This window comes from Plectropomus leopardus, chromosome 6, assembly GCF_008729295.1.
Source record: "Plectropomus leopardus isolate mb chromosome 6, YSFRI_Pleo_2.0, whole genome shotgun sequence".
In the NCBI taxonomy this organism is placed as follows: Eukaryota; Metazoa; Chordata; class Actinopteri; order Perciformes; family Serranidae; genus Plectropomus; species Plectropomus leopardus.
In genome coordinates, this window is record NC_056468.1 from 26,760,475 (window position 1) to 26,788,441 (window position 27,967).

General features: G+C 36.9%; 1 protein-coding gene across 1 annotated transcript; it reads right to left on the bottom strand.

Moving 5' to 3' along the window:
• Nucleotides 1-4,586: 4,586 nt before the first annotated feature.
• On the bottom strand, nt 4,587-26,457 carry ikbkb (inhibitor of nuclear factor kappa B kinase subunit beta). The gene is made up of 22 exons (XM_042487852.1): nt 26,304-26,457; nt 25,634-25,774; nt 22,876-22,970; nt 19,316-19,436; nt 18,402-18,471; nt 16,365-16,453; nt 15,317-15,406; nt 15,100-15,224; nt 14,440-14,547; nt 13,101-13,230; nt 12,349-12,543; nt 12,131-12,245; nt 10,462-10,585; nt 10,209-10,360; nt 9,246-9,307; nt 9,055-9,155; nt 8,915-8,964; nt 8,717-8,816; nt 6,866-7,013; nt 6,618-6,715; nt 5,534-5,627; nt 4,587-5,402 (listed from the first exon to the last, which is right to left on the bottom strand). Exons 2-22 carry the CDS (start codon nt 25,736-25,738, stop codon nt 5,343-5,345), a joined length of 2,232 nt encoding a protein of 743 aa, XP_042343786.1. The 5' UTR covers nt 25,739-25,774; nt 26,304-26,457; the 3' UTR covers nt 4,587-5,342.
• Between the last annotated feature and the right edge of the window lie 1,510 nt (nt 26,458-27,967).

Below are 27,967 nucleotides of genomic sequence, written 5' to 3' on the forward strand. Positions count from 1 at the left end.
AGTTCACTTACAAATTAGGATTCTCTAAACATCAGAAGAATGATTTATAAAATATGATGTTTTAATATAAATGAGATCACCCAACAGATGACAAAACTACAACTGTAATGATAAATTAAATAAAATTATATTTTAAAAAAGAACATTGAAAAAAAGACTCAAAATGTTTATCAAAATAGTTAGAGATTAATTCTCTGTGAATCGACTGATTGATTACATTTTGTGGATGTTTTTTTTTTCTTTTTAATTTACTTTCCTTCTTTTTTATTAAAAGTAATTTTGAGTTTTAGGGGGTGTAATGACTTTTTGAATATAATTTTAAGTTTTGATGTGGTTTTTTTCTAATTTTATTTTTTTTAAAATCATTTTGAGTTTAGGGGGTGTTTTATAAGCATTTTTTTTTTCATTTTTTCTTGACTTTTTTGTTGTCTTTTTTTAAGATAATTTTGAGTATTGGTGTGTTTTTTTTTTTCTTATTCCTATATTTAAAATGAATTAAGAACTTTTATTTTTATTGTATTTATTTATTTATTTATTTTCAAGATTTGTCTACATATGGATACATTTACTTTTTATACTTTAAGTTAATTTTCCTCACAATACGTACTTTTAATCAAGTTACATTTACAAAACCGGCCTTTTACTTATCAAAAAATATTTTCACAGGGTGGTATTAGTACTTTTACTTGAGAAAAGGATCTAAATCCTTCCTCCACCTCTGATAGTGTCAGTAAAGATCTCCTTTAGAGCAGATAAACAGCCCGGTGCAGATTTCAGCTGCTGGGTGTAATTATAAAGGAGTGTTGTCGCCCTCCTGTGGTCACAGAGCGGAACTGCAACATTGAATTCGTCAAGCTCGCGTCACTTGTAACGTTACAGTTTAAGAACACTTCCGTTGACCGCTTTCAAAATAAAGTCATACAAACTGACGCAATCAGACACGAAAACACAAAAATGCTCTTTAAATATTTACTAGCGCGGACAGTTAGCGATTAAAACGTTATATTCTCTAGATCAGTGGTGGAATGCAACTTATACATTTGAAGTATTTGTACTTTAGGCTACTTTAGTATCTTCTTTCCATGCTACTTTATTCCTTTACTACACTATATGGCAGAGGAAAATATTGTACTGTTTACTTCACTAAATCTATCTGACAGCTTTAGTTCACTTACAAATTAGGATTCTCTAAACATCAGAAGAATAATTTATAAAATATGATGTTTTAATATAAATGAGATCACCCAACAGATGACAAAACTACAACTGTAATGATAAATTAAATAAAATTATATTTTAAAAAAGAAAATTGAAAAAAGACTCAAAATGTTTATCAAAATAGTTAGAGATTAATTCTCTGTGAATCGACTGATTGATTACATTTTGTGGATGTTTTTTTCTTTTTAATGAACTTTCCTTCTTTTTTTTTTTTTTTTTTTTTTATAATTTTGAGTTTTAGGGGGTGTAATGACTTTTTGAGTATAATTTTAAGCTTTGATGTGGTTTTTTTTCTAATTTATTTTTTAAAATCATTTTGAGTTTTGGGGATGTTTTATAAACATATATTAATTTTTTTTTTCATTTTTTCTTGACTTTTTTTGTTGTCTTTTTTTAAGATAATTTTGAGTTTTGGTGTGTTATTTTCTAGTTCCTTATTTTAAAATGAATTAAGAACTTTTATTTTTTATTGTATTTATTTATTTTCAAGATTTGTCTACATATGGATACATTTACTTTTTATACTTTAAGTTAATTTTCCTCACAATACGTACTTTTAATCAAGTTACATTTACAAAACCGGCCTTTTACTTATCAAAAAAATATTTTCACAGGGTGGTATTAGTACTTTTACTTGAGAAAGGGATCTAAATCCTTCCTCCACCTCTGATAGTGTCAGTAAAGATCTCCTTTAGAGCAGATAAACAGCCCGGTGCAGATTTCAGCTGCTGGGTGTAATTATAAAGGAGTGTTGTCGCCCTCCTGTGGTCACAGAGCGGAACTGCAACATTAAATTCGTCAAGCTCGCGTCACTTGTAACGTTACAGTTTAAGAACACTTCCGTTGACCGCTTTCAAAATAAAGTCACACAAACTGACGCAATCAGACACGAAAACACAAAAATGCTCTTTAAATATTTACTAGCGCGGACAGTTAGCGATTAAAACGTTATATTCTCTAGATCAGTGGTGGAATGCAACTTATACATTTGAAGTATTTGTACTTTAGGCTACTTTAGTATCTTCTTTCCATGCTACTTTATTCCTTTACTACACTATGTGGCAGAGGAAAATATTGTACTGTTTACTTCACTAAATCTATCTGACAGCTTTAGTTCACTTACAAATTAGGATTCTCTCTAAACATCAGAAGAATAATTTATAAAATATGATGTTTTAATATAAATGAGATCACCCAACAGATGACAAAACTACAACTGTAATGATAAATTAAATAAAATTATATTTTAAAAAAGAAAATTGAAAAAAAGACTCAAAATGTTTATCAAAATAGTGAGAGATTAATTCTCTGTGAATTGACTGATTGATTAAGTTTTGTGGATGTTTTTTTCTTTTTAATGAACTTTCCTTCTTTTTTTTTTTTTTTTTTAATAATTTTGAGTTTTAGGGGGTGTAATGACTTTTTGAATATAATTTTAAGCTTTGATGTGGTTTTTTTTTCTAATTTATTTTTTTAAAATCATTTTGAGTTTTGGGGATGTTTTATAAACATATATTAACTTTTTTTCATTTTTTCTTGACTTTTTTTGTTGTCTTTTTTTAAGATAATTTTGAGTTTTGGTGTGTTATTTTCTAGTTCCTTATTTTAAAATGAATTAAGAACTTTTATTTTTATTGTATTTATTTATTTTTTCAAGATTTGTCTACATATGGATACATTTACTTTTTATACTTTAAGTTAATTTTCCTCACAATACGTACTTTTAATCAACTTACATTTACAAAACTGGCCTTTTACTTATCAAAAAATATTTTCACAGGGTGGTATTAGTACTTCTACTTGAGAAAAGGATCTAAATCCTTCCTCCACCTCTGATAGTGTCAGTAAAGATCTCCTTTAGAGCAGATAAACAGCCCGGTGCAGATTTCAGCTGCTGGGTGTAATTATAAAGGAGTGTTGTCGCCCTCCTGTGGTCACAGAGCGGAACTGCAACATTGAATTAATCAAGCTCGCGTCACTTATAACGTGACAGTTCGAAGTGTAAGACAGTTTTGGTGTGTTTTTTCTAATTTATTTTAGTTTGGGTGTGTTTTTTTTTCTAGTTCCTTATTTTAAAAATAATTATGATTTTTTAAAAAATTTTTTAATGGTATTTATTTATTTATTTTCAATAATAATTGTGTTTCCTCATCTGAGATAGCGTTTCCTGAGTTGATAATGCCCGTCGTTAGCTAGTTTTTTTTTTTTTTTTAATTTTTTTTAACGTAGATTAATGTTTTAACCTTATGCAGGATGGGGATGGTGGGCTGGCAGGTTGTATTTTTGTATTATTTATGTCTGTCTGTTTGTAGAGTACTTCGTGCTACAATGTTTTTTTGTGTGAAAAGTCTAGTATAAATCAAGTTTCATTGATTGAAAAAACATTTTCACAGGGTGGTATTAGTACTTTTACTTGAGAAAAGGATCTAAATCCTTCTTCCACCTCTGATAGTGTCAGTAAAGATCTCCTTTAGAGCAGATAATCAGCCCGGTGCAGACTTTAGCTGCTGTGTGTAATTATAAAGGAGTGTTGTCGCCCTCCTGTGGTCACAGAGCGGAACTGCAACATTGAATTCGTCAAGCTGACGTCACTGTAACATTACTACCACTTCCGTTGAGTACTTTCAAAGTAAAGTCTAACAAAATGACGCGATAACGCACGAAAACACAAAAATGCACTTTAAATACTCTCTTGTGTTGACAGTTAGAGGGTAAGGCTTTATATTCATCTGTAGAATCGATACTCGGCTAACAAATGTAATACAGTGCCAGTAAAGTTCACCTTTTGAATTAATAAGCAGGGGATTTCAACCAGTGTTAGAGCCCTCCAGTGATCACAGTGCGCAACGGCAACATGGAATACATTAATATAATTAAATTTGTTACACACAACACATTCCCATCATTTTTCTAAAACTATCAATGATTTTTAATAGTTCCATGAATTTTCTAGGTTTTCCATGACTGTGGGAACCCTGGCATTTTATAACAACTAACTTATCAAATTGGGAGTTATTCTGAGTAAAATATGATGCCGAACTTAGCAGCAGACCTCACTTATATCAGTAATATAAAGTAGTGGTGAAATAAAACTTAATGCATTCATTAGAGGAGTATGGTAAAACCAACATTCTCAACGAAGATGACTAAACACATAATTCATGGTGTGATGCTGTGATTGTTTTATAACAATCAATTTTCAAATTTAAATTGTAGCATTTCTTCATTGTGACCTTTGGAGGGAGATTATCATTAGTAGCTTTTACTGCCGTTTTTTAAATTTTACAGTTAATGTTACTAATTATCTGGTGTGCATAGACAGGAGGGCGACAATGTGTGAAAATGGTCAAAAGGAAAACAAAGGCGCAGGCAGCGCAGATCAGTTTTACTGCAGTCACAAGCTTCACAATATAACTGAAACCTTTTTTTTTTATCATAAAATATCTATTGTTTCCTGTTAAAGTCCATCAAACATTGTGAAACAAATGTAACTAAAATATACAGTTTCAAAATATAGAACAAATATTTGTTTCTGTCAACTTTGGTAAAACATTATTTACATTATGAATTCTCTCACTTCTGTATCTCAACATTGAATTAGCTCTTTATGTCTGTGTGTTTTAAAATTAGATTCAGATGCTTTGTACAGTGTGTACACCTCTCCACATACTGACACTGCAGGAATGTATGAAGGTTTGATGTGAGTGAGATTTTCTTTCTTTTTTTTTATGATTTTATTTATTGAGATTCTGTTAGTAACTGTATGAGTGAGATTTTCTAAGTAGTTTGCATGTGCAATTTTACCTTAAAAACATATTTAATATTTTGTTAAAATTCAAAAGGGGTAAATAAATAAGATCCTGCTTTAATAAATTCCTCTGATGTTAATTCTTATTTGAGATAAATTTGTTATTAATTTTCCTTTTTTTCTTTTTTTTTTTTGTTACTTTTTACATCAGCCAGGAGTTGTGAGCAGGTTTACCTACTCCTTAATCTCATTCTCTCACTATTACTCTATTCACATTATTTAACAGACCAGTTACTAACACATCTCTGTGCAGTTTGACATCTAATCCACCAAGAGGCAGTAAAATACCATATGTGAGCAAAGAATGAAATCCAGCTCAGGAGAGGTCGCTGGAGAAATTGTTGCTCCCACGCAGCCACGTCCACTCCCTCAGCACCTAGGACGAAAAACAAACGTGGTCCTTTTTAATCGTCATCAGTTGTAGAACAATTAAAATGATAATAAACTACACCAGACAGCTGCTTGGCAGTGTGAGAGGTGAAGAAGAGAGTGTGAACATGTCCGTACCTCCATACTGCTTTCTGATTCCTGGATGGTGTCATGCAGCAAACTCTGGAGTCGGCTCTCGAATGTCCTGCTCTCCTCCACAAGAGACTCATCACTGTAGACACACCCAAAGTGATTTGTGCAGATGTTATTCATAATTTTGATGATAGCTCATCTCTACTGTTTCAATGGGAAATGCTTTTGTGCCTTTCTGAAAGGTTACAATGATTAGAAAGTGAGGTGGACACAACATGTGAAAGCACATTTAAGTTGTGGAGTTTGTAGGAGATCAACAGTATACTGTCCAAAGAAATCATGCCCAATTTTGACTGAAAAAAAGGTAATTAGTTTAAAATATTCTCAAACAGTCAAGTTTATTTGCTGAAGTCTTTATAAGGATGGTGACATAATTTATTTCATTTGTCAGAGTTTTGCTGGCTCTCAGGCTGTTGCTTGAACTACAGACTGTACTTTCATACTGTCTGCCACCACGGTCACAAAGAGTATAGCACTGGTTTGAAGGACTTACCCGCCTCTCTCTCTTTCAAAGTTGGACCTAAATCCGATCAAACGGTGCTGATCGAATATAAATCAAGAGGAAGTTAATCCACTGCCTATTTCTCTCCCGATGTATTTTTGGAAACGTATTTAAATGTCCCATCTAGCTGTAATAGTGAAAGTTTGTGAACAAGAAGTGGGCGCCATACTGCTTCCTGCACAGTGAAAACGAGAAAACAGGCTGAAAAAACGGAGATCAATTGGTAGAACTAAGCAGCGCTGATTAAATAGAAACCAAGATTCTGTTACTGCGTCAACTTCGTCACCCACAAGTGGGAGTGTCTCATAAGGTGCAAGGCATTCTGGTGGTTGTAGGTTTTCTACCTCTTGAGCATCTTTTTTCTGTTTTTTTATGGTCATGTAGCACAAATTTCAAAAGCATTTGCATCTTTCTACTGCAGAGACGACCTAGTTTTATGTGATGTCTCTATTTATATCCCTGAAATACTTCTTTGACAACATTTACAAAAGATGCGTCTTAGTCCCTGGAAAGAAAACCCCAGTGAGCGGTTTTGTGGTGGTGTGTGTGTACTCTTAGTGCACTCACAGCTGCTGTAAGCTGTGTCTGGGGGTCAACAGAGGCGGCACTGAAGAGGGGGTCCGTAGTCCATCAGGACTTCCACTGACCGGGCTGCGGACTTTACTCTGCATGAGACAAGAGGATGCTTTATGAGAACTGGAGCACATATAATCACGCTGAAAGTGATGCTGATGAATTAACACAAGCATTGATAAAGTGAGAGCAGGACTTGGAGACTGTGTGTGTGTGTGTGTGAGCAGGTCACGTGTCCTCACACAGGCGACTTTGAGCAGGTTCCACAGCTCCCTCTGTCGTTTCTCCTGCAGACTCATCAGGACTTGTTCGCTCTCAGCCATCTTCTGGACCACGCCCTCCACTTTCGGCAGCAGCTCCATCACATGCTGACGGCACACTGCTGTCTTACTGCACAACACACACACACACACACACACACACACACACAAAAATAGTGTGTCTAGAAGCATTCTGTAGAGCATTCAGGCTCTAGACCACTTATTAACGACTTCACACACTAGTAACTGCAGGCTGGATGGTTTAATTTTAAAGGAAAATTTTCATTAATAGAGGGTTGTGACTTTTTACACTCCTTTATAAATACTGGCATGCACTTAATTAATTGTTGCAAAATGGTTCACCTTACACTTAGCCATGACTTAACAGTTACATTACAGAAGTATTACTGGAAAAACATTGCTTCACTTTAAAACTGATACACAAATTCCACAATGAGAGTTTCACAGTGCAACACTGCCCAGTCCCAATATCCTCCCTTTAAAAATTAAGCCTTGAACTCTCAAGGACTTTACGTCACCTGATTAGTGCTTGAGTGTGAGAGGCTGCCGAGGCTTGAAACTGTATAAACAGGAACCCTGACGACGCCTAAAAATGTTCTGTACAATTGTGAGTTCAGGATTTTTTACTTTATGTTCTTTTTTTCTTTTTTTTATACCCTTTTGAACAGAATAGTTTTGTTGGATCAGATCTGATGAAATCATTATCATATTGTCATAGGACAAAATACTACACACAGTTCTGGCTATGAATCACCAGTGAGCTATGTGTTTATACCTACATGTGAACTTCTTTTATCTTGTAGCTGCTCCTTCCATGTTGATGTGCCATGTTTTTTAACACTTCAGTGCTTGGTCCAGTGTTTAACATCACAACACTATGAACTTATACACTCAGGCCAAGTCTGCAGAAGTCTGCAAGAAAAAGACCTTACCCACTTGATAATTTCACAATGGGACACCCATAAACCCGTGCATACTTTGCAGGAACGTGCCTCAAAGTCTGTGAGTTCTTGAAGAAAAACAAGTAAAAACACTAAATAAAGCAGTTTCATGTGACACATCAGTGTATCTCCTACATTGTGTGACAATTCGCAGATGGGTCGCTAGTCCAGCAGCTGCTGGTGCGTGCCCACTTGTTTTCTGATAACTTAAGATCCAGACGTTCAGGAGGTTTTTACCAGGAGCCGAATTATCCAGAGGTCTCTTCCTCTCTAAAACTATCAGATCCAGTGATTTAAACCATTAAAAACACAGAATAAAGCTGTTTCACAAAGAAAAGTTAGTGTTTTTCTGATGCTCTCATCACAGAGGGGCTGCTAACTACTGTCTATAACGCAAAAATGCAAATTGGCCTGTCTAGAGCCAGTGTTTGGTTTGTCCATTCTGGGCTGCTGTAGAAACATGGCAGTGCAAGATTATGTTCTTCATGGACAAAGACTTGCTCCCTATATAAATATAAACAGCTTATTGTAAGGTAAAGAAAACACAATCATTCTTATTTTCAGGCAATTATACACTAACTAAAACATATTTATTATATTATATTCAATTTCTGCAGATATATCCTCCTAAATCCTACACACTGAACGTCTAAATGCAGAATTCCAGCTCAGTGGTAATTAAACCTTACATGAAAATTTGTAAAGTGTCCCATGTGTATTTTTGAATTGTTTGTACGATGCATTCAGACCGAGCCATTCAGTTCCCCACCCCACCTCAAACACAATAACATACTGTGTTTGTTATTCTTCAAAAGATATGCTTTGTCTTTGGTCTGTGAAACCATAAAAATACTGTTACGTGTTTAAGTACCTGAGATGTGTGTAAAAGTCTCGGAGTTTCTTTTCATAGAACTGCACAGCCTGAAACACCAGCCGCACCACCTCCTGACTGTCCCCTGGGCATCTCTGGTCTGCGCAGGGGAAGGAAAAGGAAAGCCTGGTTTATTTTCACATGGAAACACTGTTACTAATGTTATGTAAGAAGTGCAGAGATGCGTGCCATCCAGACCTCTGGGCTTCTCTCTGAGTTTGCGGAACAGCTCCATGGCCTTTCCTTCACTGGGGAACAAAGAGGGGAAGAGAGCAGGGTCCAAGGTCATAAAGCAGTTGTTACTGTCGTTTTTACAGTTGAGTTTGGTTCAGACTTACAGATTGTCCAGGGCTTCTCCACTCCTCCACGGTTGTCTTTGCACATCCACTATGTCTGGCTGCAGCTGCATCATCTCTTCCTCCAGTTCGCTCACTTTGGCCTGGACACCCATATGTGGGTTTGAGTCTTTTTAAAGCACATGTTAATACTCCTCACAGACACACACACACAGACACACACTCAACTCTACCTGACCACAGCTGACAGCAGTCTGCTCCATCTCCCTCCACACACCCAGGAGTTTCTCTGATGCTAGAAAATGTAAAAGGCTATCATTAGTCAGACAGAGGCAAACTGAATTGCTATAGACATTCAAGTGCACTTTCCACCAAACTAAAGGATCAGTGCGTATGATTTAGAGGGATTTAGTGGCATTGTTGATTTCAACCAGCTGAAACTTCTCTGTTTGGCATGTTGCAGATGAGCTATGAGCCCAGTACCTGCACCTGGTTTGTCCGTTTTGGACTACTGTAGCAAAATTGCCGTGCCACATGGTGATCTTCGTTGACGAAGACGCAATCCTTAGGTAGATAGAAACAGCTCATTCTAAGGTAACAAAAACCAAGCGATTCTTTTTTTTTTCAAGTCATTATACACTATATGGGTCTTAAACAATGGGTCCTAACATTTACGGATTTAAGTGTTTTTGTTGTTTTTTTTCTTTCAAAAATTAAAGTATGTCTAAAAATACACATTAACATAAATCTAACGCATGATGAGCAAATATAAATCAGCCCAATAATGAAAAAAAATCAGAGTAAACAACATTAATGATAAGTTAACTGTTACCAACGAATACTTGTACGATCACGTGAGTTAACTCGCATTACACTTATCCATAACTCCAAGGTAATGTAGTTGGTTAACAGTTTTATCAACAAGGGCTGTTTTTATACTATATGTGTAGTAGGGGGACCCTGCTCCGTCTTTTTTTCAGCTAAGGGGTCCTCTGCCTGAAATAAGTTAGAAGACCCCTGCCCTAACAAAATACACTTATCATATTATATACCATTTCTGCGATTATATCCCCCTAAATTGTATGCACTGGACCTTTAAACAATACATCATTATGACTAAGGGACAGACTAAATGCAGGTTTTGGCAGCTGTAGTGTAAACATCTTTCTATCTACCATTGTGTTTTTGTAACATACCGATCCCCGTGGCTGTCTGCTCCTGGTACTTGTCCATGTCTATGTGAAGGCTGGTGGTGAAGAAGTCCAGTTTGGCCATGAGTCTCTGATGCATGGACACCATCTCATTCTTCTGTTTGGACAGTGAAGAGTTGTGTCTCAGCAGGCTCATGCTAAAAGAAAAAGAAAGGAGCTGTTTTTCTGTCTTTTTTCATGAAACACTTAATACATGTGTGTGCATGGGACTTTGTGTGTGTATTTCTGTGTGTCCTACATGGCAGCTTTCTGTCCCTGCTGCAGACGTTGCCAGTCTTCCTTCAGGGAGCGAATGGTGTGCCACGCCTGGCCGCAAGTCCTCCTCAGAGGGCTGTAAGCCAGAATGTGTTTGGGGTCGGTTTCTATGACAAAGACAAAGAAAGAGTGAGACAGAAACAGTCATACAAAAGCAAAGTTTGTTTTTTGTTATCTTATCTTATCTATTCTACTTTGTAGTCATAAAAAGAGTTTATTTCCCTGCAGGGTTTTCAATTCAAGCATAAATATAGTTTGTGTTTCATATGATCTTAAAACTTTCTATTTTAGTCATACCTGTAAGCAACCATACATTCTGAAGGCCCCTTTCACACACAGACACACACACACACACACACACACACACTAACTGTGTGTGTGTGCGTGTGTGCGTGTGTGTGTATGTGTGTGTGTGTGTGTGTGTGTGTGTGTGTGTGTGTGTGTGTGTGTGTGTGTGTGTGTGTGTGTGTCTGTGTTTTAAAGGTAGTAAAGTGTCTGCTGATTCTTGTTTTGAACAAAACTTTCTCTAGAGCTCTACTGTGGGAATGTGGGAACCCCAAGTGAAGGATACATCTTAGTTGAGGCACAAAAGAAAATAATTACTTGTATCCATAATTAACCAAAAATATTTAACAAAAGTGTTTACAAAATATTGTTTAAGCACCACTAAGGCACTAGTTCAAGTCACTTAGATTATTTCACGTAAATCAACAAAAGAGAAAAAGAAGGCAGTTTAAAGGGATAGTTTTGATCTTTTGAAGTGGGTTTGTATGAGGTAGTTATCCAGAGTTAGTGTATTATCTACAGTAGATGTCAGTCAGCACACGTCCAGTTTGGAGAAGCAGGCAGGAGTACCAACACATAAGCAACGGGATGTGCTGCTGTGAAGGGATTAGCAACAAAATGTATTTCAGCCATCTAAAAAGAGGTTCAACCCCCCAAAAAACAATATCAGTTTAAGAGTAGTTTATCAGAGTGCCCTGTATTTAGAATACTTTCACTACTTAACTTTTTTGTAAGACACCGATTTCCAACAGGCAACTGAAGCCATTATATTACTATGTTCAAAGCCGGTAGCCATTGAGAAAAAACAGTTATTTAACATTACTGAACACAGAACCTGCTTGTCTAAAGCTAGCTCGACCAGTTAGTTTATGTGTGTAATTGTGAGACTTTCATGTTCAAAAGGGTGTGTTTGAATTCATCACATTCAGACAATAACACAAACTAACCAATTAAGGCAGCAGTAGACCAGCAACTCTCATGTTCTGCACACTAAAATGACTGAAGCTGTTAATGGCTTCTCCATTGGAACAGACTGCCTGATGAAAATATAATGACAGAAAATATTCTAAATATGGCTAAAACTTAAACAGTTACAGTTTTTTTTTAGGTGGTTAAAATATGTTTCACTACGGTCCCAGTCCACAGCAGTACATTGCTTAGTTTTCACGTTGGTAGTCTTGACTCCTTCCCTAAATTGGGAGCATACCGACTGACATCTACTGTGTGTAATGCACTGACTCTGGATATGATTACCTCATACAACCCCACTTCAAAATGTTGAACTATCCCTTTAAACAGAAAAGATTTGCAGGAAACCACAGATGAAAAAGCTTTTAAATGTTGCTCTCTAATTGCTGTGTACTCACGGACAAAGCGGATGTTTTCTGGAAGGGTGCGAGGAGCAAACTGAGGTTCGTAAGTGCACGAGGAACGATCAAACAGGAAGACCAGAGGCAAGTCTGTCCGTCGCCCATCTATCTCCTACAGATGAAGATAGTAATACTTTGACTCAGTCCATTATCACATTATCCCACTGACTATTCTGTGAACATATTGTGTGCACAGTGTTAATATTTGATATTACTGTGTAATCTATGGCACACTGTGTGGCCAGTCCATGGGGCTCCAAGGCTAACCCGGCCTCAAGCAGCAGCTCCTGATTGGCTGCAGGGATGTTGGTGTCTTTTTCTATCCTTAGCTGCAGGTCGGCGACAGTCTCTTCATCTGAGACGGAGTACGTCAGGATTTTAGCAGAAATCATGTTCAGGACATGAACCAGCTGAGGGAAGACAGAAGGGCCGAGCACATTTAAGAAACAAAAAGTTAATTTGTTGGTCTAAATAAAGAAAAAGGGGCAAAAACCATTCAAATTCAATCAAAATGGAAACAGAAAAAAATGAAAAAATAAAGAAACACACATACACACACACACACACACACACACACACACACACACACACACACACAGTGTTACGTCGACAGCTGCAGAACATAAATTTGCAGTTATGTTACATTACATGGACATTATCCATGTGTAGTTACTGTAACAATTTCACCATACACTACAAAATCCCATCTCTTTTCCTAAAACTTTCTATGTTCTTTTTAGTAATAACTTTTCTAGGTTTTTTCATGACCATAGGAATCCTTTGTAAAGTAGCATAAAATGAAAATACTAACATAGAGAATAAGTATCTTAAAACTGTGTAGTACTTGACTAAATGTATTTAATTACCTACCACTTATGACTGAAGTTCACCAAAATAACAAAAATATGTCCACAATGAGTGAAAATGAGAAAATGTTAAAGAATAAATGAATGAGTTATTCACTGACCTTGAGCTGTAGAATGACCTCCAGCTGGGAGAAGCAGTCCGAGGGCGTAGCGTTGGGGTCTTTGCCTCTCTCCTGAGGAGACCACTTTAACATCAGCTGCAGCCACCCCTCCATTCTCTCTAATAACAGACTGTTAAAAACACCAGTCAAAACGTTAGGCTGAGATAGTCCTATTGGTCCTGTGTGTAGGATTTAGTGGCATCTAGCTGTGAGGTTGCAAGAATGAAACTTTTCCCGTTTACCGAACGTGTAGGAGAACTACTGTGGGATGCCAAAATGCAAATGGCCCTATCTAGAGTCAGTGTTAAATTTGTCCGTTCTGGGCTACTGTAGAAACATGGTGGACTCTGTGGAAGAGGACTCTCCATATGTAAATATAAAAAGCTACAAGACATGTTATTCTTACAAAATTTCTCTTATTTTTGTTTGGATCCAGGATTTTTTCTTAATTTGTTATTACCGACTGATTTCTTTTCAGGATTCACCAATGTTTTCTTATTCTTATACACTCTAACCAAGATAAGAGAAAATAAACATCTAATTTTCACAGTCCATAAATGATGCTCTTTATAAGGAAAAGTATGTTTTATATTTGAGGAACATTTAGGAAAACATAATATCATATAACTGAATTGTGATTATGTTTTAGAGTAATTTTAATGATTGTATTAATAAATTTCAGGGCTTAAGAAATACTAGTACACTTAACTGTATGAGTAGTTTTACTTTTAATACTTAAATACATTTGCCTGATTGCACTTATATACTTCTACTTGACTTTTTAATGCAGGGCTTTTACTGGTAACAGATATTTTTTTAGTGTGGTATTAGTACTTTTACTTAATTAAAGGATCTGAATACTTCCTCCACCACTGCTGCAAACATGGCAAAGGTTTTCCATTGCTGGGTTTTTGATTTTCCTATAACAGCAGTATTGGCACTCTGGAAAATCACATTGACTTTTTTTAGTTTATTTAACAGTACGTCAGTTTTACTACTGCTAAAGTTCTTCCTCCTCTGACAGCCTTTTTTGATGGCATCGCTCCAATCCTGGCCATGTGCAAGAGTCTTTGACACATCCCAAAACCTGCCCTTTTGACCTCACTTATATTTTCTCTTACCAGAAAATTAAAAAAAATATATAAGAGCAATTTAAGAGAATATTGCTGCATGAGGCCCAGTGATTTTAGTCAGGTGATTATACAAAAAAGAAAACATACTTATAGTATATTCAATTTCCGCCATTATATCCCCCTAAGTCCTACACATTGGACCTTGAAATTCATATTTGTATGTGTATATGTATGTGTATGTCTATGTGTGTGACAGATAAAATCACCTGTTGAGATTGTTGGGCTGGGGCAGATGTTTAGAGAAGCGGACTTCCCCTGAGAGGTCCTCATAGACAACAATATCATTGTCCTCCTTCATCCTCAGTTTGTTGTGCCTTAAAAGGATACAGATGGATTACATGTGAGAAAATACTTAAAAATCAATTTTTTAAAAAGATTTTTTCCCCATTTTATCCTAATTTGTTCATGGTAAATGCTGATCTGCAAAAACAGCCAGTTTTGTGCCAGAAACTAAGCCTTCAATAATGGAAGGGCATTTTTCCTTCATGTAACCAGACCCCCCTGAGCTTCCATATCTGTCACTCATCATATTAGTGAGGCACAAGGGACAATGATGTTGGCACAACCCACATATCCTGTAATTCTTAGCTTTGGCAACTCCTGTTTATTTTTATAATTCCTGTGAGTTATGATGCAGTCACATAACAAAATGTTTCTTTTCATTGCTTAACATTCCAAAACATCATTGTTAAACTTATTTTGCAAAAGCTAGACGAAAAAAAAAGAGGAAATCTGATTTGAGAAATATTGGAAATTTTGACATGCATCATCCTCAAAAAACAACCATGGAAAACATGACTTCACGACTTTCGTGACATTTTGAACAAACTTGGTTCAGATGCAGAAGTTTTGAAAGGTGGTACTACCAAGGAACAGGTTGCCAGGTTGGTAAGAAAGGGCGAAATCCTGTGATACACTCAAACACTAACGTCCCAAAGCTCCAGTAGTCCACAGTGACCGTGTATTTCTGTCTCTCAATGAGCTCTGGAGCCTGAAGGGTGTAAACAGGTTCAGTTGTTACTGTCCAGAAAACTGTAAGAGGATCATGTGCAATAGTTGTCAACTGGTGTTTTCATCACTTACCAAGTACTGAAGCGTTCCCACGAATGAGGTGCACAGGCTGCTCTGGTCCAGCTCTTTAGCATAGCCAAGGTCTATGATCTTGTGGATCAACTAATATTAAAGGAGAGAAAAAAAGGTGTTGCCAGAAAAATCTTATCCTACAATAACCAATGGACAACTTCATGGAATAGTTGGATATTTTCAGAAATATCCTTATGCCCTTGCTGTAGTAAGTAAGATGAGAAGATAAATGCCACTCTTGTATCTGGTGCCAGGCAACTGCTCAAAGCCAAGACTTGCGCGGGTCCATTGTTTCACAATTTGCCCATGTCTGTGCCAATCTCAGCTCTAGTCAAAATATGAAAATAATTTTCAAAAAATATATCATGCTGATGGCATGATGAACAGCAGGTTTTACTGTTCGACAGAGTCAGAAAAAGATGAGAGATGTATCTTCTCATTATACTTTCCAGCAGAGAGCAAGTAAGTTTCCCAAAATGTCAAACTATTCCTGAAAATCCTGAGCAACTCAAGAATACATGAGCAGAAATCAACTTTTCTATTTTTGTACCAAAAACTAAGTCTGTATGTTGAATTGACTGTTTCTTTAGAGTGCCACACAAAAATAACTGCAAAACTATAAAAAAGTTAGACCAGAAAAATTCTGTAGTGTGCATAAACATGAATATATAGGCCTCTTTAATATGTCTGGCCTCATTTTTCACACTTTTCAACACTTTCAACACTTTTCATTTTGCTGTACTACTGCAGGCTGGAGAGTGACATTATGTAATTTGCTAGAATTAACAAAATTAAGAGGAAATTAAGAGAAAGTCAACCCCAAACGTGTCTCATGACAGTAAGGATCAGTTTAGGATTTCCACATTAAATATTCAGTGCAGCAAAGTTCTTGCTAAACTGGTGTCCGTAAACATGGACGTGAAAGAGACGAGTCTCCTGCACTTATTCCACATAACCCACATGGAGACAAAAAGGCTTTATATGGCATCTTTGTTGTGGTTTGGGTGTATTTGTCATAATTAGATGGTTCACAGGGTCTTTAACTCACTCTTTTCTCTCCCTGCTGCAGCACAATGTTTTCTGGTTTTAAATCTCTGTGGATGATCCTCTTCTTATGGAGGTAGGTTAGTGCCGACGCTGTAGGGAGAGAAGAAGAAGAAGGAACAAGAGTCAACAAAAAAGAAAAATTAAGAGTTGTGGATGCTTTCTGCGTGAAACATCTGCAGGGGTTGTGAGTGTCAAAATCGCTGATGTGACGTCACATCATCAGACAACCCCTTTTTTGGGGATCTTGTTCGTCGTGTTTTTTGCCTGCTTGTGAACAAACAATATTTTCTATCTACACATACAAGGATCGGCAGAGAAAATGCAGAAATCATGCTTTTTATACACTGCCCCCGACAGTTTAAAAAAAATCTGGTTTGCTGCAAGGACGAAACCGCACAGAGTGTAAAAGATCCAAACCTTACCTCGCCACAATTCCATGTCAGCTCATGTCCGCAATCATGTCAAAGGCTATGTATGTGAATGTTACTATTTATTATGTGGTCAATCATCACAATCATGATTATGTTTTAACTTTTGCACTTTTTAAGTTAAAATCCTAACCATAGATATTGGTTGCAAACTGACTTGGCTAGAAATACGATATGCAATACATCTTAAACCTGTTTCAATGTATTTAACATTGCCTTTGACAAATAAGCTAATACATTGCTAAATTAATTTTCTTGTTCTTCAGTCCGAATTGACTGACTTAACTTGAGGCAATTTTTTCAGACTGTACAGTTCCCTCTGGATTTATTTGTACATACAGTAGTTCTCCTTAAGACCTGTAAACATACTTAAACACAAAGCTTAAAAGCAGTTAAAAGCTGACTCAAAGGTCTTCTGACCACAACAAGTGTCACTGAAGAATGTGATCAGAAATGTGCTAAGTTTTATTACAAAAGTGATGTCACAGTGTACTGACACACCCTAGAGTACACTTCCACTTCACAGCTGCAAGGAAAGACATTCAACCACTAGAGGTCACCAAAAACATAATTTTCTGCCAGTGCTAAGTTGCTTTTTAAGAAGTAAATTAACTTTTATTTTCTTTACTTACCTCCAGATGTTTATCCTCTTTTTGCTGCAGTTATGTAAAGGTGAACTACAGGACCTTGTGACAATACTGTTGGGTATGCAGGTAGGGTAATGGTCAGAGGTGAAACAGGCTCATCAATTTTAACCAGAGGGAGCAGTAAAAGAGTGAATTTAAGCCTGGTGTTATGTCAGTCTTTAATAAGATCAGTAAGAGGATAAGACTCATGTATATACACATTCTGCAGCCTTTTATCTGCTGGAACCAAGGTTAAAATCTAATAGGCCGAAACTATAATGTTCCTTTATTTATGCGTCAAAGGATGACTAGTGTGTGTGCTGGCAAAAAGTGTTCAACGAAGCAGAACTCATAACCTTTGGGCACCTGTGTGTGTGTGTGTGTGTGTGTGTGTGTGTGTGTGTGTGTGTGTGTGTGTGTGTGTGTGTGTGTGTGTGTATGTTTGGGTGTGGATGTGCATGCCTATGCTTTGACCCTCACCCATGAAGCAGTTTAAAGGGGATCACTCATTATCAGGAAATGTCCACCAGTGGGTAACAGGAAAAGGAGTTTCTGTGCGAGTGTGTAAGTATGTGTGTCTGTTTGTGTGTGTGTGTGTGTGTGTGTGTGTGTGTGTGTGCGCGGGTTAGGGGGGGCTGGGGGGGGGACTACTCTCCACACTAGATGTCTATGATCTATACCATATGTGTCCTTTCTCACACCTGTTTATACAGCGTGTAATGTACAATGTCTTGTTGTTGTCCAGTTGTTGACGTAAACCTCCGTCTGAGTGTGAGCTGTTGCCACGGTGACTAAGAGGTTGGTGGTTTGGGGTGAATGATGACATCATGCTAACGGTCACCATGACCATTTCCTCCATACTGCAGGAAACTAATCATACTGCCAGCTCACTCAATCACACAATCAATCTATCACTCTCACACACACACAGTTTAAAGTGGTTTATTGGTTATATTAAAGCTGAAAATTGAGGATGATACTTACAAATGTCACGTAACAGAATCAAAACGGAGCCCTCCCTCATTCCACAGCAGTTCTCCAAGAGGTTAAGATACTGTAGACAACACAAACAGACACTTAATACAACAAATAAAATTTATCTGTCCCCTCTATTAATGTTTTACAACTTTCTGCTCTTCGTTAGAACGGCTGTTTTCTATCCATTCAGCACACTGAGTTTATAAGGCATCAGACATGTACTGGAGGTTAAAACAGGCTAAAATAAACCCAAGTATCAACGTCATCTAATATATCAGTAGGCTCTTTTCACAAGGCATTTTTGAACTGCTGATGTGGTTTTTAAGAGCATTTCTGGTAGTGATTTTAAACTAAAAGAAGTTTTTCAAATGAGCAAATCAGCACTTTTGTTGTAAATCTTTTGATTGTTTTTACTTAAAACAATAAACTTAAATTGTTCTACTGCTGGAAACTTGTGGCAGGCCCGATAAAAGACTACTTGGTTTTTTGGCCATCTGGGATGCTTTGAAATATTTATGACACTGCGGTTTGTGATGGTTGGCATTTTCCTCCTCTACTGGCTGCCTGGTGCCAAAGTTGCCTATCGCCTCAGGCTGCACACTCAGTTTCCAATTAAAAACTGCTCTAGATATCACCTACAGAAGAAGTGCAAACAATCAACTGGTTGTTAGCCCAAAAAAATCAGTCTCATTCATGTGTGAGCTTCTTTAACTCAGTAAAATACAAAAATTGTGATCAATAGTTACATTTGTGATGTGCCTGTACACGAAAAACAGTATAATTTTTTTGAAGGACATCATAAAAAGGATCACCACCACACATGATTACCAATCTTTATTCATTTGTTATGATAGAAAACTTTGACCTGCAAGTCTATGGGCTCTGATCCGGTGTGCTAAACAACACGCTCTGATTTTTACCTTTCTCAGGTCTCCTCCTTGACAATACTCCATCGCCAGCAGCGGCAGATCATTGGTCGCCACCATTTTCTGCATCCCCTCAGGAACCTCTCTGGCTGCAACAACATTAACATGATCCAACCTATGTGAGGAGCAGACATCAGTCAGGAGGGCGGCACAGTTTATCATTTTATATTTGTTTCATTATGGAGATTTTTCACAAAATCCACTTCCAAGAGCTGCTATATTAGACACTGAAGATTTGTAAATGTGGCAGTCACAGTGCAGTTTGTTCGAGCTGTAAGACAGTCCTTCTTTGCAAAGTTTGCGGACACATACATGGAATAAAATGCTCCTGTTACGTCAACAAGTATGTTCAGAAAATTGTTCTCAGTGCATTACACTGTTGTTTGTTATGTGTTGATAGAGATAGTCCGCTGATGCAAATCAACGAAGGGAGGTTGGACAGGGTGGTGGATGGGTCAAACTTAGGACTTTCACCCAGGAGACCAGAATTTGTGTCCTGTGTGAAACCAAAAGTTAACGTTGAGTTATTATCCTGCTGTGAGGGACCAAGGACAGAGGGATGTCATATGCTGTAAAGCCCTCAGAGGCAAATTGTGATTTGTGATATTGGGCTTGATAAATAAAATTATATTATGTTGTGTGTGACTTATGTCACATGACATACATGTTGTAACATACTTATTACTTTAAGCAAAACAATGTTTTTATTACCACAACTTAACCTAACCTAAACCTAAGTGTAAGTGCGAAACCTTTCTAACTTACCAACCTATGTGTCTACTTGCCCCCCGACTGCAAATGTTAATAAGTTCTGATAAGTAGATTTATTTTTTTGTTTTGTTTAAGTTGGTTTCTTCCAGTTGTTCAAGAATGAAAAGCAACAATTATAGAAAACTGGGCAGAATTTTGTTTATCTACCAAGTACTGAACTGAAAACATGAATATCTCAGTATGTACCCACATCAAATCATTCAGAGATGTAGATTTAAATCCTTTCTCTCTTGCATCCAATCTCTATTGCCATGTTTGTTATTTCATTTTTACGACGATACCTCTTCATCACAAAGATCGTCATCCTTCTCTCTCTGTTCTTTCTCTGCTCTGTTACTTTCTCTTTCTCTCATTCTTCGCTGTTTCATAACTCTGATTGAAACAGTGTGTTTCTGCTTGCCACAAAGTCAGGCCCTCTTTGAAAAACAAAGGAGAAATATAAAGATAACAAACTTAAATTGACTCCAGATGGACCTGGAAAAGGACTGGAATCATAACACTGTAGAAAATGCAATCAGTGTGTGGAAACGGCTACGACAGCAGGAGAGAGATATGATAGTCGTCAGTAGAATAATAAGCTCGTTGTTACGTTATTATCAGTCATTAAAAAGTTTTTCTTTTTCCCGCAAACCTATAATGTTTGGTTGAATCAGAAAACACTAAAACAAACCTAAACACGATTAGAAGCATTGTAATATTGCATTACAATTTGCAACATACAGACGTTGCGTAAGCGCTCCATATATGATGTGATCTCATCTTTGTTCTGTCTCTCTTCAGCTTACATAAAACACATTTTGGCGACAGAAAAAGAGATAGAGAGAGCAGGATTAAATAGTGAACCTATGCAAAATCGTGGATAAATAAATATTTTTTCTTGATTTTAAAAAATTCAGCCAATGCAAGGTAATGCAGTAAAAGCTCTATAAACATTTGCGTACATCTGTGTTAAGGAGTTGCAATAATAAAATTTTAGGTTGCCATGTATGTGTCCCCTGCCCTGTGGTTTTTCAACAAGTTTAGCGTGGGTGCATGGGGTTGGGTCGTGACCATGTCTGTCTGAAGACAACACACTTGTTAAACTGGGAATAGGAAAGAAATGGTTTTATACGCATGTTTGCACCAGCAAATAACAAAACACTCACATCTCACAAAGCCGCATGAGCTGCCATTTAGCTCCAGTGACCCAAACTGAAACTGTTAATAGACAACGCAGACGTGTATGGAAATGAATAACACACACCAAAGCAGAGCAAAATGAGGAGGCGGCACATTATCCCGTCAGAAATAACCACCAACAGACCAAAATAACCCAAACGTCCCTGTTGTTCTAATTATTTAATGTCCTGAGTGATTTTTACTATTTCAGGATACAAATTTAACTTATGTATTTTAAGACAACTTCTGAAACAGATGGGTACATAAAAATCAAATGTCAAACTCATAAGCACTCCACGTCTCATGGAATGTACAAAGTTGAGTCACAACATGCAAAACAAAACTTGTCTCAAAAGAGCTGCCAAAAAGAGCTTTAGGCAAAGCATGACAGGGAAAAAAAGAACGGGGGAAATCACCAATTTCTCCAGCCGGGTTAAATGTGTCACACACTAAGATGCTTTACAGGGGGAAAAGACACCCCTGAAACTCTTTGACACAGACACGAAAGCTTAGGCAAGGTGCTGCTGTCACAATAAACAAACAGCAACATTATATTAGGAAATCTGGTCTTTTTCACTTCCTGCACATTACAGAATGAATCTTTCTCAAGACAAAACTGTGACTAATCCTCATGACCTGAAGTCAGGTCTTGTTATTTAATACTGAGGGCAGTGGACTTATTTTTGGCCTGTGTTAAAATCTAGTTTATAGGTTTATTATTCTGGTAAATGTTGTGCACATATGGTCCAGAGTCGTACATAAATTTCTATTTACAGCACAGGGACATTGGGTATAGTGTGTCCTATTAGTGAAGACACAAACTGTACAACACACCACAGTTGTCCCCCTTTTCTCTTCTATGTTTCCTGTCTTCACTGTGATCTATCTAGTAAAGATGACATGCCATAAAAAGAAAACTAGTGAGCATCTGGGTGAAGTGACATGAAACTGATGTGTGCCCTGTAGATGTTATGTGTGTATGAAGGTGACAGAGGACAGGCTCATGCACTGTTTGTATTATATGTTTTCCTACAAAAAATAATACACAAAAACTTGTGTGTAACCAAAGTATTTCGGAACGCTGTGATAACATGACTTGAGTAAAGAAGAAAGCAGTCCTGTAAGGAGGTAGGTTGAGGTTGTGGATTCGTCACAAAATGCAGGACTTTCTTCCAGGAGAACAGTGTTTGGAACAACTTTGAGTAATTTTTAAGTACATCATCACCATGTTCATTTTCCTTGACCAGACATGCCCAAAGTCTGGCTCGGGGGCCATTTGTGGCAAACAGTCCGCAGCTTGTTGTTCAACATATACTATATGTGTCCCACCACACAATATTCATCAATAAAGCCAGGTCACTCTGAATTTTTTCTGTTTACCTCACAATTGCGGGTATATCATACAGTTTCTAGACATGCACCAAGTAGGAACTATGCAGGTGGAACTGATGTGTTTTCATAAACTGGCGGTAAGTAAGCAAATGAAACAACAGCAGTCATTTCCTGCTCGGTAGCAACCATGGCTGGAGCGGTGGAAAGTTGAATACATTTTCACTAAAAGAAACAGTTTTTTTTTTTGCTATTGGGCTCTTTAGGATGTTGATAAATGTGAGCATGAAACTGACCTCTTCATGATCTGGATCTCCAGACACCATCTCTCTTTGTTTCTCTCGCTGAGCTCCTGACGGCACTGCTTTATAGCAATCTGCTCCTCTGTGTCCTGAAATCACACCCACAAAAACACACAAACATCCATTTGAAATATTGTCAATAGGCATTTCATAAGGAAGAGAAATTAATGTTGATATTTAGAAGCTAATCACCATGTTTGAAGTGCACATAATTGGGAAATTATGTTACTGTTACATGTCTGTTTACATTTCAACTTAAACTTCTGCAAAAACTTAAGTTAGTTAAGAACATCCCTCATTAGTATCTGCCTGATATCCAATATCAGTTTTGGATCTGTGCCTTCCACACACATTATACATTTAACCCCTTTGCCAAAAACGATTAGCAACACAATATCTCACTACCTGTTTCTTGTGGCATCATTGATGAAAAAGCTCCCACCCTGCTTCCCATAACTTGATCTATGAACTAATAATAGCCCAGAGTATTGTCATTAATACAGGAAGACGGGAAATTTTCTAATGAGGAAGTTTGGTCATCACAGCAGCAGCAGTGCCAGTGGTGCCCACTTTAGTCAGATCACTTCCACCTCTTAAACTCTGTTCTGCCATTATGAAGTACTTTGCTATGATTAATTGGTTGAAATATATCATTTACTCTTGAACATGATTTCATTATTTACTGTTAAGAGCAGTACAATTGAATTACATGTCAATCTTAACTGTTCATGATGTACTGACACTAAATTTCACACATAACGCAGGTTTGATATAAAATGAAATTATACAGGAGTAATGACTGTAAACAAACTACAATGAGTGTGACACACATTCTCAGTCTTTTTTAGCAAAAACTTAATAATGGTCGGAAATCCAGCCACACAAGGGAGCAGTCAGCAGATGTTGCCTGTTTACTTTATTACTCTACTGCTTAATATACTCAAGTGATGACAAATGCTTCTGAAAAAATCTTTTATTTTTTGAAACTGCAAGAGAAAATATTTAAAAGGAATCATATTCTCAAGTGCTTCCTACAGTTTCTGACTCTCCATCACTTGGATATCTACATTCACACGATGATGCTTCCCGGTTCAGAGCCAGCTCTGAGTTTACTTTGACAGTTCGTGTGAGTAAGACAGCTGAAGTACAGTTCATAGAGAGGAAGAGGAAGGCCCACTAAGAGGGCGTGTTCGTATTCCCATAGTGCTTTGATGCAACTCTACTATGCCCTCATCCTGTGACTAGGAGTGATATCATTACAATAGACGCCTTTTCGGTTGGACTCAGTGCACAAAGAAGAAAGCTTCCTGGACTGATGTCATACTAAAACGTCCAGATAAAAACCCATTTAAACACTGTGGTTTCAATCTCTGAACTGTTGTCATGCCATTGTGATCATGTACAACTGTTTTTAATTTAGATGTGACAAGCAGGTGATTTGAGTTCACACATGGATATGCACAATGCTTTTTTTTCCTTTTTCTCCTTTCAATTCTGATTTCATTAGCCAGAGGTTTAGAGGGCAGCACAGAGGGAGGGATGAGTCTACGATTTCGGTCAAATTTTAGTCAAGTCTAAGCACACATGCATAATACACTTAATAATAATAATAATATTAATAACACACGGATTCAGCATGATGCTTCCAAAGAAGGCATGGGGGCAAGTGATAATGCATAGTATCGAGTATTTTCGTGGCAATATTTTCAGACACCAACTATCAATTTTTTTAATTCTATAAATTTTCTTTTATTAAGTCCAGTGGATATGTTTTGCTGCAGTAAAAGTGAGAGAAGTGAGAAGAACAGACTGAAAACTTTATCTTATTAGATAAGAGAGGTTGAAAATCACAGTACATGTCATTGCAATACCCAGCATTCAGCAAAAAGTTTAAAATAGCAACAACATTGTATCTTGACCTAAATATTGTGATAATATCTTATTGTTAGGCTTCTATTGCACAAGATATCATTATCTCATTCATCCTGAATAAACATCCATAAATCTGCTCAAACTCTCAAACTCCAGGACTTGCCTGAGAATCATCACAGTTTTAACTTCTCTTCAATATGAAAGTAATCCAGTGATTGTCATTGATATTTATTCACGGTACATTGCAAACAGGAACTGTAATGTAAATGTAAATGTAAACAAATGTAAACAAATATGGGCTTAAAAAGCTGGGCTCGTAGCCCACAACTAACTCTTAGACTCCATGGCAACATTATACTTCCTGTTTACATCCCACAAAGCCCTCACATTATGGAAACTCTGGGGCTACTTTGGCTCAGGAGGTAGAGCAGGTCATCCTTAAATAACAGTGAGAGTGCAGTTATCTATTTTTGCTTCAATTTTAAGGAGCCAGTTAAAAGTTCAAGGGTTAATTTGTAAATAGGACCAGTATTCATTTATGTATTTCCTTTAATGTATTTTATTAGTTTTATAAGTTAGCTTACTTGAAGAAAACTTGTTTTAACATTTTGTTTAATCAAAGCTTTTTGTTTTTTTTTTTTGTTTTCATTTTGTCGTATGTTAATTGCACTGATGGTGATTTTGTTTCTGTCTGCTGGGAAACAACAACAGATTAACTGTAGTTAACTTCCATCTGAGTAAAAATGCTCAAATATTTTCAGTCAGTCTAGTAGTCTGTTATTTAAACATTATTTCTGTCTTGTACTTTCACAGCCAAAAATCAAAAAGTTTCTGTCGCGATAAAGATATAACAGTGTGTTAAAGTGTGTGGATAGTGTACCTTGTTTTGCCATCTTGTGACATTCCCAAAGCCTCCAGTGCCCAGACGCTCCTTCAGCTCCCAGGACCCACAGCTCTGCTGCTGCTGCAGGGGGACTCTATTCATGGCGTCCGCTGCTGGTCCTACGGCCAGGACAACAATCTAAAAAGATTGCAAAACAAATAATCAACTGACTGATTAATTAGGAAAAATAGCACAAGTTGCAACCCAGATTCCGATATCCAGTGGCTGTTCAAGCACTCCCAAACTCACTCTGATTGTGCACAAACACAGTGGTTTAATGTTGCTTTTCAAATAAGATGCATTTATACAAAACAAATAATCAACACATAATCTATGGAGGAGTGAAAAGTCAGGTCCCTCTTTATATATATATATATATATATATATATATAGCTATAGTAACTATCCCACAGGCTGGGATAGTTTAGTTCAGGCCTATTCAATACTGCAGGGAAGGCACATGCATCAGTCAGGTCAGTCTGCTTCCGTTTTTAGATTTATGCTCTATATTTCTGCTTATGAGACAAGTATGCTCTCAAACACAAGAAAAAAACTTTCTTTTATGAAGTTTTTCCAATGCACGAGTGCGTACATGTTTTCGGGTTTCATATTTATGCAGACAATCGCTTTAAGTGCAATGGTCTTTTTTTTAAAAACTGAATCCTACCTTAGACTTCGTAGGCTGCGTTCACACCTGGTTTTCTTTCAACAGTGTGTGTATGTGTGTGTGTCCTCGGACCTCGGTCTTCAACCGAGGTAATCTTTGAAGACGACAGTAGTAATTTCGGCGACACAACAAATCTCAAAAACTTTCTACTTCCTGAAACTCATATTTCCTGTAAACCTGATGGGACCCGCCCACGAGGAGGCAGAGTCCTCGGCTCAGAGCTCAGCTGGAGGTTTCATGCCCGCAAGATTAACACTTATTCACACATTGAATATATTTTTTTCATGAATGATTAACCTCTTTCAATACCAATTTGTATTGAATACCAAAAATTATTTAATTTCAAATGTGCAGTTCTGCAATTCAGTTTATACAACTCAGCTTGAATTGTGACACATGATTTTTTTTTTTTTTTAAATAGTAAACACATTTTCCTATTTCTTTCTTTTTGTCTTTCTTTCTATTTATTTATGTATTAAATATCTAAATATTCCACCATAGCCACTTAAAATTAATTCACAATAATACAACAATAATACATTATATTAATTTACACTGATTTACTGTAACTGTACAGTATAACAAACACTTTTTTGCTATACTGTACAGTGGGGTTTTTTTTGCATTTTTAAATTAATGTGCTAATCATAAATTTTAGGTAAGGACAAGGCCTCTTCTACTACAGTCAATAAATGTATAACTTGTCGCATGTGCCTTACAAAATTGCTTATTAGCTACATGACAAAAAGAGGTTTTAATTTTAAATATTTGTGCCATTAAAGTGGAGAATGCATCACAATTAATATAATATATCGATTGGTTATTGTTAGAAGGTAGCAGGATTATCTCTAAATTGAATCCCTGTGTTGCTATACATATGTGTGAAGCCCCATTGGTGTCAAAATTGTGGTTCGGGGGCCCCTATGAGTCCTTTATCATGCTTCAGTGGGTCCAGTAGGGAGGGATTATTTTAAATCTCTATTTACAAAATGGGGAAAACAGCTAATTTTAATTCTATAAAGAGGTGTATGAGCCAGACTGTATTCAGCCTGTGTTATGTATTATTATCAGTTCAGACTGCACATGTTCTTTTGTTATCACCTCTGGACATTAACACAGGGGTTTGGATTCATATTATTTACTTGGTCATTTAATGGGCCGGTTGGATTCAGACAAACAGGGTGAGTTCAGCTTCCATATTTTGTTTAATTAACACCATGAAATACTTTTGGACTTCAGTATGGATTTGTTCAAAAGTGTCACAGTTAAGACGATACTTAGCCTCTTGGTGACCTTTGTCATTGATAGACTTTACTGTAGGTTTTAATCAGTTCTCTGATATTTTCACATGAGATTACTGAGGCAAGTTTGACATTTAAAGTATCAGTCCTGTGGAATAGTCTGTCAGTCCATAGTGTGGTGTAAAAGCTTACAAAAGGACAATTCATGTATTTACTTTTTTTGTTAAGGATCCAATGGCTTCCACTATTTTAGGAATGGACATAATAAACTCAGTTTTATAACTTCTCGCTAATGGTTGGATCAAGTTCCCAAACCATACAAGACAGCAGAGTCACCCCCCTATCTGCTTTCATGACCTGACAACTCATCTGAACTATTACATCATGTCTTCCTCTCGAATTACACCTCTCACTTTTAGTTGT